Genomic DNA, 15,184 nt, shown 5'->3' with positions numbered 1-15,184 from the left:
TGAGTGAGCGGCGTGGATTTTGGTGTGACTCGATTTAAAGATTCTACGAGTGGGATTCAAATGTGTTAATAGTAAAATTGAATAGCATAAGAAACTGATAATAAATGTTTCATAAAAATCATAATTGTTGAATTTCTGCTCACTTTTCTGTGTACTTTGACACGAAATAGACTGACTGGTTTTATTTCAAGACTTGGACAAATTAATCTGTCCGTAATTTAAAGTTGAGAATGTGCAAAATAATTAAAATAAATAGAATTTTGTTTCATGCAGTATTGTTGAAGTTTAGGTGTGACAATATCAGTTCTGTATACACTCCCTGTTGTGCTCTCTGTATCCTATTTCTATCCTTGGCCAACAACTAATTTCTTCAGCCATTGTTTAATTTTCCTTTACCGGCACGCAGCAGTGTCAGTTTCTAAATTTGACACCCTCGCTGGCCTGCGTGCTGTCATGATAGACCCGGGTCGCGGTCCACGAGGAAGAGAACCTTGCCTGAGAAAGATAACGCGACAAAAGGCAGCGGTTATCCACTGGCTCTGTGATCATTGTGTAACAAAGCTGCGAAATTAGCCTTGCATGTCAGGCATACAGAGAGAAACAAAGAGGGGTGAGGACGGTGCTGCTAATTTGTTCACACGGCGGCAGTGCTCGGGTTAATCTGATAATGGAGGAAAAGCTGAGCAGGCTCTCTCGTTGCCTGAGCGGCGAGGAAAGTGAGCAGTGTGACTGCAAGTGGAGCTTCGGATGGTGCGGAGCCGAGTGTGCAGGGAGGAGGGTTTGAATAAAATACTTTACTACTTTGTGATGCACAAGGCAGAAGGTCAAGGACTCGAGTGAGTCACTCTGACGAGGCAAACGGTTGCCGTAGAGCCGCAATGCTACAGAGACTTAGCAGCATAGCTCGTGTTTTCACGCTGCGCGCAGAAACAAACGGATGCTGGAAGTATTTCTGGAGGAAACTGCAGTAGAAATACTTAAACAAGAGCAATCAGTGAACTACACAAGAGGCTCGCTTTAATACTTTTATTCATTAAACTAGGACAAAGCGAGCTGTGATGATAACAATATGTGTTTATTCTTAGTCTGTACGAACGTCTCTGCTACTCACACCAGATGTCAAACTGACATTCGTCGTGCATTTTCAAATCCACCCAAACAGTTTATTACCATACAAATCTCAGAAGAAAGAAATGTATGCTATACATCAGGTTTCTCATAATAATCAATGGCTAGTAGTTATAAAATACATATTTTAAAAAATTTCTAGTGTGCCATTTTCTCATTAGGAGTATTAGTAGTTTTTACTTTTAAAATTAAAACGAGCTGCTGACACTCGACCAAGCAATCTATCAAGAGGCACACTGGTGAATCATCAGAAGCAATCCATTCATGTGATAAAGTCATCTGATTTAGAGATAAATCACTTGTCATTGTGGGTTTTGTCTCGATCTAATTGGCTGATTAATACAATTGCGTTCTCAGACTCATGAGGAGGTTAAATAATTGTATACATTTTTTTTTTTTTTTTAAAGGCCTTACAATGATGTACTTTGAACATAAAAACCAAGACATGAAATGTATGTGATATTAGTTTCAGCTTGAGTCAAACACATTAAAGCAACTTGCATAAAAAAAAAAATAGCTTTTCCCACTTTTGCCTCTTCCTATTCTACATCTTCCCACCGTGCCAAAGTGATAAGTGCCAAGTGCACGCTTTAAGCTTTAATTCCCGCTAAGCTGGTGGCAGCCTTCAACTCCCCCTGGGCGCTTCCAGCAAGCTGGCAGTGCTCTGCTGCTCCGACGAGTCACGTTTTGAGCAGGCCGAGCTTCCTCAGCGCCTCTTTGCGATCGGTTCCCATGCCGGGCACCACCATGACCGTGTATCCCACAGCATTGGAGGCGGCGTTGGGCGAAGCCTGACCTGCAGATCTAGTTTGGATAGCATGCGGGCAGGGAATGTGTCGTGGCTTCGGGATGGGGGCAGGACCTGCGTTGTTGTCCAGGGTGGCAGATGGCTCCGGACCAGCTGGTTTCACTTTGCTGGGCTCAGCCTGATGTGATGCAGCCACAGTCTGTTGCTCATCTCTGGATGAGTGTTGGAAGCTGGTGCTGCTCTGCAGAAGTTTGGTCTTGGGCTCTGTGGCCACCTGGGAGTCATCGAACAATTGGCTTCGAGGTGGGTGTCCATTGAATGGGCCTCTTGCAAGCTTGTCTGATGTTGGTTTGAGGAATTTTTTCGGTTTGGGTGGAGGCAGCGGAGGGAGCGGAGCCACCGTCTCGTTTTGTGGCTCTTGCTCCTGTAGAAGACCCAACTTGTGCAGAGCTTCCAGTCTCACGACCTTCGCGTCGCTGCAGTGCTTGAGCTTGTGCGAAGGGTCGGATGATACAGGCGCTTGGTCTGGTGTTTTCACTGGAACCACAGCGGGGATCTTTCTGGATCTGGGAGTCACCGCGGGAGGAGCCGCCATGGAAGTTAGGGAAGGCTGCGAGTCTGATCTGTCAGATTCTTGCTTTGGACCTTTCACTGGAGCAGGGAGGTGTTTTTCCAAGTCTATGGTATGATCAATTCTGGGACATAAAGGCGTCATCTTTTCAGAGGCACTCTTCCTCAGGTGAACGAGTGCATCGTAAGACAAAGGACCTCTTGGTAAAGGAGTCTCTCCTGTCTTCACAGAAAACTCCTTGGGTTTGATCAGTGGAGGAGGAGGCTTTATAACATTAGCATATACTGGCTCTTGAGCCAACTTGATCTGCCTGGGTGTGAGCTCAGGTTGTCTACTTGGAGCAGTTGGCTGAGGCTGAGAGCGGCTGTTTTTCTTTAGAGAGAAGTTCGCCTTGGCCCTGGGTAGAGATTCTGTCAAAACAAAAGTTGTCGGGTCCAAGTAGGTCTTCGGCAGTTCGTTGGTGAAATTTTCCGTCGGGGCCTCTTTGGACGAACGTTCCTCTGAACCTGAAGGACAAAGAAGTACATGATCTTCAGCAGGCACAGACGTTGCATCATCTCGCAAAGTATTTTGAAGATTCAGTGTTGGCCTTTGTTTTGCTCGTGGAGGTTGATGGCATCTGCCAGTTGGATGCCAACGTTACCTGGGTTGAAGAGCAGGTCCTGCTCGTCCTCTGACAAATCGCTGTCCTCTTTGGTGTCCAAAGACTCGATGGTCTCCTCCAAAAACAGAAGGCAGGCCTTCTCCTCAGCAGAGAGGTGGTCCAGACTATCATCGCTCTGTGATACAGGAAAGAAGGATTCGCTGAAAAGTTTTTTACAGTATGGGTTTGAATAGGACTACGAGAGGTCCAGAAAATGGGTGGGTTGTGCACAACTTAAACTAACTGCTGTAGGGTTTGAATGTTCTAGTTGATCTTGGTTCTTTTGTAGCACGTCAGAATGGGAAAATGATTTACACCCACTGGCCACATTATAAGGCACGATGTTTGACACAAAGTTCCCTTCATGGTCTTATCTTATTATTTTATGGTGCTATGTATCCTCAGCACAGCCTAACCTACTTAGGTCCTCTGGGTAACACGGTGAATCCGCTAACTTACACAACCAGAGTTGGCGCTGACCACACTGTCACAGCTGCCAGCGCTGTCCATTCCCATCATCGTCTCCAACCCGGGGCCACCTGGCCAGGTATCAGTTATAGGCATCTTAGTTCCCAAAGTGTTGGTCTTGCAAGTTTTCCTCTGTAAAAGGGTATACATGGAAAAAAGATGCGCAAGATTAAATCCTTTTGAATATGAAAGACAGGCCACACAAGTCAGAAGGGAAGGAAACTCGTACTGCCTGGAAAATAGGTGTTCTAATGTTATGATGTGATGACTGTGTGTAGTGTATTTGTTACTTGGAATACCTTTTAGTACACTAAATGAATGACTTAAAAGAGGTGCAAATTCTTAGAATGAAAATGAAACAATGTGCTTTTTTTAGGATCAAAGCAGCTATCTGGGGTGACCGATGAGCTCTACGAAATTCCCCTGTGAAGTTCCCCTGAATCAAAGAACTTTGACCATATCTGACATCCAACCTTTATTTTCTGTTAGCCGTGAGGTAATAAATAACACTGCATAAGTATATAAAGGCAAGCCAAAGTACATCAATATGATTTTAATCAGAATTAAACATGTCTCCAAGGTTCAAGGTACAAGGTTCCACGCTGTTGATGTTTATTGTAGGTACAGTATATCAGTACCATTTATTAGTCATTTTTTCAGTACCAATTATGAATCAGCCCAGAGATACAATAAATATCATGTTGCACAACACTGTGACCTTATTACACTTTTATGTGATTACTGTACTCAGACAAGCTTTCAAAGACAAGGTGTTTGCATTACTTTGGAGCAGATACTCTTATTTGATTATTTTCTTACAGTACATCCACATACTTGAAAATTGAATAATTAATAATTATTACTCACTTAGTTGTAATTAATAACATAGTATCATTATTGTGTTACAAAGTGAGAGTAAAGTTGTGTATTCTTCGTACTTATCACAGGCCTATTATGTAGGATTTAAGTAACATCTCATGGTAAAAAAAATATTGCAAACAAAATATACTATTTGTGTTCTTCTCTCTCCCAATTTCCAACTAAGTACGGGCACTTGGATATTAATGAATTATTAATTCATGTGTTTTATAATGTCTTCTGTCCCACTTTTGTTTTATTTCCTCATGTTAGTGCTGTCGTGTTCATGTTACACCCTGTGTCCTGGGCAGCAGGTTCTATAAAAAAGATTGGCCTGCTGATAGTAGGATAACACTGAGAGTATCATAGCTCAGCTCTGTTCTGACATGACAGATATTCACTAGTCTTCTTACTCCATGTGACTCAGATTACACACTCGTGCCGCTCCTAATCTTCCTCAGCAGGATCAGTTTCAGCAGGAATGGAGGATAGCAGCAACTGTCACCTGAGGGCTTAACAACATGCACTCTCACCTTGATGTTTTCTTTTGCAATAGTTGATTTTGAGAACATTATGAAGCTGGAATCATATTTTGAATTTGTTAGCAATGTAATTCTAGAGAAGACTATAAAAAAGACTAGGCATTGGTTAAAGGATTCCTAAAATTGCATTTTTGCTGCAAATGTTTCTGAGAAACCTAAGGATGCACTTGCTAAAGCAGTAATTCCAATATGAGATTGATAGATATAGAGCTATTTAGACTGCTACCAGTCAAAAGAGTACAAAAAAGCTGAAAAAAATCTCCAAATTCTAAGCCTGAACTTCCTGGGAGAGGCACAAGTTGCATATAATGAATCATTACGTAAATGTCCTGTAAAACAACAGTTTTACACTGACACAATATACCCTGGAACATCAAATAATAGAGTAGTTATGGCAGATACTGGTGTTGCCAGGTGTACACTGGGATACTTGTCTCTCGACAAAAAACGCAGTAGCCATAAAGTCATATAGTCATAAAGACGAATGATGTTGACAGCTAAAACAGCGGCTGTCAGGAACATTGTACCGTTATCACCTTGTAAGTACACACAAAATGACTCATTGTTACACTGAAGCAATAAAGCCAACCGCCAATTGAAACTCTAAGGGGAGATAAACTGTACCCCGGTGACATGCTTTGCATTGTCTGTTTGGATTGTGTCAATAAATAAAAATAAAAAAAACCCTACTAACTGAGGTTTTATTACGACCGACATGTTCTCAATATGTAAGAGAAATACATCAACAATATTTTGGTTTCACTACAAATTATGTTGAAATTCTTAACGATACTGTAATAACAGTTTCTTCATAGTGGTCTGCTTCTAAATGTACACAGGGGCTACGCTCGATTAAACTTTGGTATCAAATGGACCAAAAACCAACTGCCTAGCTTTATAAAACGACACTGTACAAAAAAATTAAAAAGTCGATGCTTAACAACCAATTCTAAAAACAAAGAGTTAAAGTGAATAAATGCCAATAAAGTTTCCGAGCAGGAACGAATAAGGCTGACTTTGTGAATAATTATTCAACTCTGTGAACACTCACGTCTCTTAAAAAAAAAAAAAAAAGAAAAGAAAAGAAAAGAAAAAGAAAAAAGAAGCGTGTAATTAAACCGGCATTTCCAAACTAACATAACACAATAATATCGGTAGTAGTCAGCGGCAGCGGTCGGTCACGCACCTGTTGAACGGCTGCACGCCAGTCAGCCTGCCATCTACCGCGCGCTGTCCTCGCGACTGAAACAACAACGAGCGTGACACCGCACGAGGACCCCTTGTTCGAGCGTCGCAGCCAATCAGAGGACGGCGTTCACGTTAAAACGCACCGGCCGTCGCCGCTGTTGCCGTGGCGACGGCAGCGGCCGTAATCTGCTAATCTGCGTCTCTGCGTTTATCAGCCCGCGCTACTAACAGTAGTTAGTAGCAGTTAGCTGTACTGACTGTCCGAGTGGCGGACAACTCCGACTAAACATTTTCCCAGAAACACGAGAGGGAAGTTTAACTGCTCGTTTCTCGTCAGCAGGCGATAACGTCTGGATGTATGGGAAGCGTTATATATGGTCTAGCCTAAAAGTTGCACACCTGTGTTGCGAGAGCCGGAACACACTGACTGTGTTATGTAATTTTGTAACTGTGTCTGGAGATAACCATGATCTAGAGATGTATCAACATTCCCGACTTGTAGGTTCGAGTGGCCAAACAATAAGGTGGTGAACATATGTGTGTGTGTGATAACCACATTACAATGAGGAAAAAAATGTAAAGTATGTTGCGATTATAACAGTGTAGGTTGAATGTCGCACGTACAATGTATTTTTTTTTTATTTTGTTTATATATTTTTGTACATTTCTTGTATTAATAAATTTACTCATTAACTCACTCAATTTATTAGAACGACCGCCTAATCAATGGAAATGTACTGGTTTACAAACAGCATGTTTTAGGGTGACCCAGTTCAACTGCTTTTTTTTCTGCAGAAATATCGATTTTAACTACACAACTGTAGTGACTCCTGAGAAGTAAAAACTACATCTACATCCAAACTGTTTTTCATAAGTGCATTATATAAATAATAGCACTCGGGCTGCTGAGATTGAACCCAAGATTTGGGTTCCCTGCTTTGTGTGTGTGTGTGTGTGTGTGTGTGTGTGTGTGTGTGTGTGTGTGTGTGTGTGTGTGTGTGTGTGTGTGTGTGTGTGTGTGTGAAGGGAATGGGAGAGTGACTGCTGAAGTGAAAACAAATTACCCCTCGCAAAGTGTTTACCCATTTGTTGTTGTGTATTATTCATAATGTTTTGTTCCTGAAATTAAATATTCCCCCCCGCTACCTGTTTTTGTTTTTCCTCCAAAGAGCAGAAAACTTTGGCACACATTTTCTTTCTGATTTATTTTTATTTTTATATTTCACGACTGTCACGTAATGCTTACAATTCCCCATTCCTCCACAGGGGGGCAGTGTTCCCCCGTCAAAGAAATGTGTGGCGCCCTGATTTGTAGGGGAGGCCTGCTATTCAGTTGCACCTCTCGAGCAGCCAACATTTAGCTGGAAGTGTTGCTCCGGCCCCCGTTGAGTTGTTTGACTTCTGTTGTCGCACTAGCGTCACGCCCGTATGGAAACACCTGGTGCGTTTCCGCATTTGAAAGAATGGACATTTGCTCCTATACTCTCTCTGATGAAGCGCGCCAAGGTGAGCAGAGCGGAGGTCGCTGCACATGGTCTTTTCTTTAGCTTGAAAAGCGTTCTGTGAAACAAACCCTTTAGCTGCCAACCGTGTCGGAGCTTGTGAAGCTCTCCGCCCGAGGCAGCAGCTGAGTGAAGTCGCTCGGCTGTTTGCCGTTTGTGTTCTGCTTTTCCCCCAACATGAAGAGGGAATCTGGATTAGTTGGCACCTCTTTTTTTCTTGAACAAAACGAGGACTTTCTAAGCTCCTAGAAATGTCGCCCACGGGATTTTTCTGAACAAAAGAAATTCAGGTGCACATTTTAATGGTGGCATGGTGTATGTACACATGCGCTGTTGTTGATGCACATAACTGAATGCAACAATACTAATTCAATCAGTCCTCACAGTCTCACAGATTGGTGGGAAACTCCTACCGTTCTGCAGGTGAATGTTGTTTTTAATCATAGGCTATCATCATACCACAAAAATCTCAGCTTTAACGGAAATATCGTTTTGCCCGACCTTTGATATTCAAAATGCGACATCTACATTATCACTTATGACAGCTGTTTCCTCACTCTGTAATCTGTGCAGGTTCAGATATTTTCCAAAATCAGCTCGATTTAAAATCATTCTCAGCCTCAGGAGGAATCCCTTGACTTTGATTCAGCGATGACATGTCAGGAAGTCTCACGCAGTGAAGGTATATTCTGTCACAAGTGACACTTCCAAGTGAAAGGCGACATATTACTCTGAATGTTCACAGTGATCAACCGGATGGCATCATCAAACGAGGACAGTGACTTGCCCACATTCTTTGTTGTGCCCTTGATGAATTATGTCTCTGCATATTTTTTTTTCCCATGACACACGTGCAAAGTTATTATCTCCTGGAACGATATTTGTTTTTTCCGTTATTAGTTGTTGTTTGATATATTTATTTCATCCAAATTGTATTAATATTTTCACATGATGGTGAAATGTTATGTTTTCTTTTTTGTTGTTGCTTTTCCCCATACACACAAAGTATCAGAGTTCTGACTTTTAACATTCAAAAAGTTTTACTTCGAAATTAGCTGTGCGCTTCACTCTCACACAAGTTCCTTGAAATAATAAAAAAAAAAATTCAGTATAAAAATTTATGAAAAAAATTTGATATTCTGTTCTCTCAACTACTAAGCTGAGAAATGTCTTATTCTGTCTCTCTGATATGTATGTCGAGGGTTCATTTGTCTCATGCTTTAGCTACCACCTGCCCAAGAACTGAAGACATGTATAGCGTTAGCCTTAATGGTCACAGAAAATTCTGCCCATTGATATTGTTGGCATAGTATTGCTCTTTCCAGAAGGTTGTAGAAATGTGTACTGGAGATACACTTGTTTTGTGAGTTTTGCCACTGTCTTTCCATCTCTCTGCCTGCCTTCTGCTGCACACTCCCTCCTGTCTGGTTCTACTCAGATCCACACCTGCTCCGCCTCTACAATCAAGCCCACCCGATTCCCATCAGTTCATCACCACACAGATTAGCAGCTCCGCTCCTTCACTGCAGCCCCTGCTGGATCGTCTCTGTGTCCATTTAGTTGTTTTCGCTCTGGGTTTATTTTATTTTTTTCACTTGCAGCCATTTAGCCCGTTGACCCGTCTAAATCCCTGTTTCCTGCCTGCACGCTTTGACCAGATTGCCAGACCACCTGCCAGCCAGCCAGCCAGCCTGAATTTTTCCAATCTCAAGTCGACAGCAGTCTGCTCACCTTTATCTGTCCTCTGTTCACTTCCTGGACATATTCCACCTGCAAAATCTCCTCCTTTGCCTCATTTTTTAAAGACCAGTTTTCTTGTTAATTCTTCAGTCTGCTCCTTTCTTACAAAAAAAAAGTTAAAATGAGTGAATGTACAAAATGAGTAGCTTTTCCTATGACTTAATTAATATCGGAAGGATTCTTTTCTTTTTTCAAAGTTGCAGTGACTGATGTTGTGGTTTAAATAAAATGCAGTGCTATGAAAAAGGGGCGAAAGACGCATGGGGAGCATTACAAGTTTCACCAAAAAGCGTTTTATTTTGAAGAAACTGCACGGAGATGGATGTTGCTTCTGTCATCTTGATGGAAATCATCCTTCTTAACCCATGATCTGCAAAACCAAGGAGAAAATCATGAGCTGACTATCTTCAAGGATCTGAAGGAACTTTTCACAGCAGGAATGAACAGATGAAAAAAACTCTCAAGTTACTGCATGTTTTCGTAACCTCATGCATAATTTCCCTTAAAGCAGTCTATATTTTCAAACAGAAAAACATTCAGAACGCCGCAGCAGTGAATGTGGAGTCCCTCATACTCACGTTGTTCATCCAGCTGATGTAGGCAGACGCGCGGGTGAAGACGGTGGGCTTCTTGTAGGCGTTGCAGCCAGAGGAGGACACGAAGCTGGTCACACCGTGAACAACCCACTTGCCGTTGACGCTGCAGTTCAGGGGGCCACCAGAGTCACCCTGCAGGGATCCAGAGACAAACTTACAGATGGAAAATGTACTTTATTTTTCGCAACTAATTCTGCGCAGAGTGGAACAAGTTTGGGAAAAAAAATCTCAACTTGTGAGACTTTGTGCCGTTTAAGTGCGAGCCTGTGTCATCGCAAGTGACATACGCCCCTGCTGATGCAGCAAGCAATCCCACATGTCTTCCAAAATATCTTTTTTGATGGGAAGGGGGTCGGTCCCCTCGGCTCAGTGGGAGACGCTAAATTTCGCTCTGTCATGGAAAAGACGGAACTCAGTTCTGACAAGTGCTTTTTGGATATTTTCCGCCAGTCTGCCCGTCCCCAAATGTTAGCCTCACTGTCCTCACCGCTCGCTGACGCTGTGGATTTGCAGTAGGACAGTGACGTCCAGCAGAGCTGTTTTGGACTCTGCCCGCTGCAACCAGCTGATTGGTCAGTATGGGCCTTGGTCAGCAAATCAGGAGGTTTCTGCCTCTACTGTTGCACGCTTAGACTCATCTACCGAGTGAATTCAAACCCGAGGGCAGAATCTGTCCCATTTAGAGGCTCACCTGGCAGCCGGACTCGCTGCCGCCACCAGCGCAGACCATGGAGCTCTTCACGGTGCTGCCCCACCATCCGTAGCTGGTGCAGGTCTTGTGGTCAACGACGGGCAGGTAGGCCTGCTTCAGCTGGGCGGACAGCTGTCCTCCAGCTGCAGACACCAGGAAAAACAATGACGTAGGAGCTTTGAAAGAGGTCTGGAACATACTGCTTAGATTCTTTGATGCTGTGGGAGGAATGTGAAACTCACTCTGGGTGCGACCCCATCCGCTGATGTAGCAGGGGTTGTTGTGGGGCAGGACCTGGTTGGCGGGGGGGAGGGCGCCAAGCTGGACGTAGTTGTTGAGGGTGGCGTCAGAGGACAGACGGAGAAGGGCGATGTCGTATCTGAGGAATTGGACCCGAATGTCAACACGGTATGTGGCCAGAGTTTTCCCCTGTCTGTTATACCACAATCTACTTTCCAGTAGCGTTGTGGTCAAGGCTGAAAAAAGTCAACCCATACTAATTGCATATTAAGGTGCGGTAGAGGTCACTGAACTCGTGGACAAGAGATGGAGAAGCTCAGGCACCAGTTGCGCCAATGCCAATTATACATTGTCACGTTTTTAAAATAGATCTTTGTATTAGGCCCTGTGATGAACTGGTGACTTGTCCACAACTTGTACCCTGCCTTTGCTCTATGACAGTTGGGATAGGCTCCAATAGACCCCTGCAACCCTGAGTGCAGGAGAAAAGAGCGTATAGAAGATGGACCGATTGGTTGCAATTAAGGACCACCACGCCTGATTTTTGGGATTCCCTAGAGACCGTGATGTCCGGGACCAAGACAAGACCAAAGAGTGTCAAGGACAAGACCCAGTCCAGGCATCGATCATTGCTTTTCTGCGCACTTTTGGTCAATCAAATCCTGTTTTTTTGTCTGATCACCCAAATAAAACAAATAATGTTTGAAATATCTCAAAGATGGCCCAGTCCTCATTTTAACTTATATCATGCAAATGAAAAGGGTTAAATGTTTCACACGCAAAAATGGGTCAAATCATGACCAGCGGAAACTGACCCTGCGGCGACGCTGTTGCTGTTCCAGTTGGGGTGGATGTAGACCCTGCTCACGCTCATGTACTGCTCTCTGCCCTCATTGGTGTTGATGTTGTGGTCTCCCAGAACGACGCGCCAAGTCCTGGATCTGTGTGTGGACAAAGCACGGAGATGTTGTATTTTGTCGCTCATGCCCTTGAAGCGCAGTAACTGTAAGTGTTGAAAATGCAGCAGGAATTTATAGATAACCAGTCGATAAAGAAAATCTATTACGGCTCTCCGTATGCCGTTTGTGTTGATGGTGCAAGTGGTACCTGTCCACACAGTGAGCGGCGGTCATCACCCATCCTCTCCTGATCAGGGTTCCTCCGCAGGTGTGGTAATATCTGCTGCCAGACATGTACTGCAGAGAGATCTGAAAAAAAAAAAAAAAAAAAAAGGCACCAGACTGCATTAGAAGCCACAGGAAACACAGCAACATTAGTATTCTGGGCTAAACTCTTCCCTGCAGCATCCCTGACAGAAACACATCAACATACACTTCTGACTTGGCTGCCTTCTGAATATGTGTTGGGGGACAGTGCTTGAAATACTGTAGACCGCAGATGCTACAGTTGTTACTGTAGATTCTTTAGATACCTGAACCTCTCTGTATTTTCTTAGAAAATATTCTTTATCTCTTTATTGTTGTAACATATATCAGCACATTTTAGGGTTATTCTTTTGTTAAGGTGTAATGTTAGTCTTAGAACATCTCTATATTTATTGTTTTTTGTGATAGGAAAATCTACAAATAAAATACCTGTGCCTCAAAACTTACATGTAAACAGTATTTATTTAATCCAAGCATTTTGCAGAAGTTTCAGCATTTTCACATCCAAAGCAACCCTATGTTAGCTGAACATGCTGAAAAATAAATTCAATTTTGTATGTGATGTTATTGAAATCAAACTATTCCAGACCATCTCCCATTTATTTAATTCAGCCAAAGAAAAATGATGAAGGAAAGGCGGGTAGTTGTGAGAAAGGTCAGGGGGGGGGGAAAATTCTGTCAATATAAGCAACTCTACATAAATATACATATATTTCGTTTTTTGTTTTAAGTCTTGCCAGTTCTAGTTGTGAGTTGATCATTTTGGAACATGAAAGCAACAACACTGAACATTGAATTTACATTAATTTCCTGCAAACATACTGAAAGAAGAGTCTTTATTGTCTATTTGAGGTGGAGAATCTCTTTGCTCTGTGCACAAACTAGTGCTTCTGTACCTGCCAGGGCCAGGAGTTGGGCCGGGCCACTTCGCCTCCAACAACTCTCTCCTCAACACTGTCATCCTCCAGGTACCTGGGCTCAGGCGTCAGCTCTGCCAGCACTAAACACAGTGGGAAATCAAACAAAACAGAAAAAGAGTTGATGCCACAAATAGTCACCTGCGTGTGTCTGGATGCAGGAGGAGGTCGGAGAACATCTTACCGAGGGCTGCGAGGGAGGTCAAGACAAGAAACCGGAGCATGTCTGCTACTTCTGAGACGTTTCTCACGGGACACCGTCCGTCCACTCTTCTCTTATACCCCAGTGAATGTGTTTGTGTGTGTGTGTGTGTGTGTCGGTGAAGGTGTAGGTGTATCTGTGTGTCCACCTGTGTCTGTCTCACAGTTATCGCTGTCATGGGAAGTTCATACATGGTGCAGCTGACTGTCTATCTGAGCATACTGTGAACTGATGCGTCAAACACGGTGGTAAGCGATACTTTTGCACCGTTCTATCTTTATTATATCTTTTTTATCCGAATTTCATGAACAATGCGAAAAATAATCGTAGTTACATGAAAGAGCAGAGGGACTCCTGGAAGTTAATATCACTTGAACGACTTGCTGGTCAGAAAGTCGGCGCACAAAAGAACCTTGAACAACAGGGCAATATATTATTAGATCATTATGCAACATCCAAGTCTTGAGAGGTCCTGGGCTGTGAGTGAGTGAGTGTTGGATGAGTCACAGCACCATACCCGTACTGCACTGTATATCTTTTCATATATTTCATACTTATTTAGTTATTTATGAATACATTGTGGGGAGCAGGGAGGCCGCTATAAATCTATCTTATCCTCCATCCCATCACCTCGGTCCAAAATGTCAGAGAATCACCAGAGTCAACAAAAAAAGGGCAATGCAAATACTACATTTATTAAGTGAAAATGCAAAGTCGGAAGAATTGCATGACTTTGTTTCAGAGAAAAGGATTGACGGGCGAGGCGAAAAAAAGATTTAAGGCAGAAATATAAATGTCAGCATTTCCTTAAAGGAACTGGCTGTCAGGATCAGATTTGCATTATGTCACACACACAAAAAAACAACAACAACAACAACAAAAAACCCCCAAAAGTTTATGTTCACATCCTCGATGCGGCCCCTCAGAGCACCATCTGCTCGTCTCTCTCTCTCGTCCCATTTCTGTCACAGCGTAGTTGAACTGCAGAGCAAAATCTTCACACACTGCTTTGAACAGTGAGACGGCAAGAGCGCAGTATTAAGAAGCCTTGCGACAACCTTCTTTGTCAAATACATATTTAGACTCCAGCATTTCTGCTTGCATTATATATTTCACCCTAAAATCACAGCGTTCAACCGTGCTTGATGGTTTGCACAAGGCTGTGTTGTTTGTCACCCTCCATATAATTATGGCACTGGCTGGAAAATACATCCCCATGATGATTTTGTTCAGCTTTCTGTGTTTCCTAAAAAAAAATGATACAGTGACTAATGTAAGTGACTGTTCAAGAGCCGGCAAAAGGAGAATCTGAGCATTCTTCTCAGCTGACTTCATTTTATGAAGGCTTCAGGAGAACGTTGCAGCCAGTATACAGTACAAAGTACAAAGTACAGTACAAAGCTGCCTATACAGTGAATAAACAGCGCAAGCTGCTGTAAATGGCATAATTTTTCTGAGAAAGTGGGACAGATTTTCGCTGATGGAGGCGAATGGGATTTTAACTTATGGCCAGTGGTTTTAATGCACTTTTGCAAACTGTTTTTCAAATAGACCTTTAAATCTGACAAATTAAAAAAACAAACAAAAAAAAACTGGTCTATAATAATGTAAAAAATTGCAAGCTTAAACTCATAGGCAACGTATTACCAACGAAAGAAATAGAACCACTGCCACAACTACCACAACTAATAATAATTGTACAACAAAAATAACAAAAATTATCAGAACTCCTCCTCAGAACAACTGATTTTTTTTTTTTTTTTTTTCTTCAGAATTCCAAGCACCACCTTTGGGGCTATGTGAGTGTTTAAACAGGTGTGATATCAGCTGATGACGTAAGGCCTGTTCCAGACAGGATTATGTGACTGAACAAGATTTGGAAGCTCTGCCAATTTGTTCAGCTGCGACATCTTTTGTTTTGCCAGTCAGCATTTATTTCCAAGGTCGGAAGCACATGTGTTCAAGTATTATAGTGACTGAACCA

General features: G+C 42.7%; 2 protein-coding genes across 2 annotated transcripts; both read right to left on the bottom strand.

Annotated features, from left to right (window-relative positions):
* Nucleotides 1–1,023: 1,023 nt before the first annotated feature.
* LOC142887385 (specifically androgen-regulated gene protein) lies at nucleotides 1,024–6,241 on the bottom strand. Its single transcript, XM_076025004.1, has 4 exons — nucleotides 6,145–6,241; nucleotides 3,550–3,690; nucleotides 3,091–3,226; nucleotides 1,024–2,953 (listed from the first exon to the last, which is right to left on the bottom strand). The coding sequence occupies exons 2-4, from the start codon at nucleotides 3,652–3,654 to the stop codon at nucleotides 1,809–1,811; spliced, it is 1,386 nt and encodes a 461-aa protein (XP_075881119.1). The 5' UTR covers nucleotides 3,655–3,690; nucleotides 6,145–6,241; the 3' UTR covers nucleotides 1,024–1,808.
* A 3,415-nt stretch (nucleotides 6,242–9,656) lies between these two features.
* On the bottom strand, nucleotides 9,657–13,337 carry LOC142887387 (elastase-1-like). Its single transcript, XM_076025005.1, has 8 exons — nucleotides 13,183–13,337; nucleotides 12,978–13,081; nucleotides 12,023–12,123; nucleotides 11,731–11,856; nucleotides 10,918–11,054; nucleotides 10,676–10,818; nucleotides 9,967–10,116; nucleotides 9,657–9,758 (listed from the first exon to the last, which is right to left on the bottom strand). The coding sequence occupies exons 1-8, from the start codon at nucleotides 13,220–13,222 to the stop codon at nucleotides 9,747–9,749; spliced, it is 813 nt and encodes a 270-aa protein (XP_075881120.1). The 5' UTR covers nucleotides 13,223–13,337; the 3' UTR covers nucleotides 9,657–9,746.
* Nucleotides 13,338–15,184: the final 1,847 nt, after the last annotated feature.

This window comes from Nelusetta ayraudi, unplaced genomic scaffold, assembly GCF_046127955.1.
Source record: "Nelusetta ayraudi isolate G7.1 ecotype Tasmania unplaced genomic scaffold, CSIRO-AGI_Nayr_v1 ptg000017l, whole genome shotgun sequence".
Taxonomy (NCBI): Eukaryota; Metazoa; Chordata; class Actinopteri; order Tetraodontiformes; family Monacanthidae; genus Nelusetta; species Nelusetta ayraudi.
The sequence above is the reverse complement of the archived record's forward strand: the minus strand, read 5'-3'. Positions and strand labels throughout refer to the sequence as shown.

What these genes read in the sequence shown, in the direction of transcription:
- LOC142887385 (XM_076025004.1), bottom strand. Translation starts at nt 3,654, where the DNA reads ATGCCTATAACTGATACCTGGCCAGGTGGCCCCGGGTTGGAGACGATG. An exon ending in TCAGCGCCAACTCTGGTTGT is followed by an intron (nt 3,227 to 3,549) that starts GTAAGTTAGCGG and finishes CCTGTATCACAG; the next exon opens with AGCGATGATAGTCTGGACCA. An exon ending in GGACCTGCTCTTCAACCCAG is followed by an intron (nt 2,954 to 3,090) that starts GTAACGTTGGCA and finishes TTTGTCCTTCAG; the next exon opens with GTTCAGAGGAACGTTCGTCC.
- LOC142887387 (XM_076025005.1), bottom strand. Translation starts at nt 13,222, where the DNA reads ATGCTCCGGTTTCTTGTCTTGACCTCCCTCGCAGCCCTCG. An exon ending in GACCTCCCTCGCAGCCCTCG is followed by an intron (nt 13,082 to 13,182) that starts GTAAGATGTTCT and finishes CACTGTGTTTAG; the next exon opens with TGCTGGCAGAGCTGACGCCT. An exon ending in CCAACTCCTGGCCCTGGCAG is followed by an intron (nt 12,124 to 12,977) that starts GTACAGAAGCAC and finishes TTTTTTTTTCAG; the next exon opens with ATCTCTCTGCAGTACATGTC.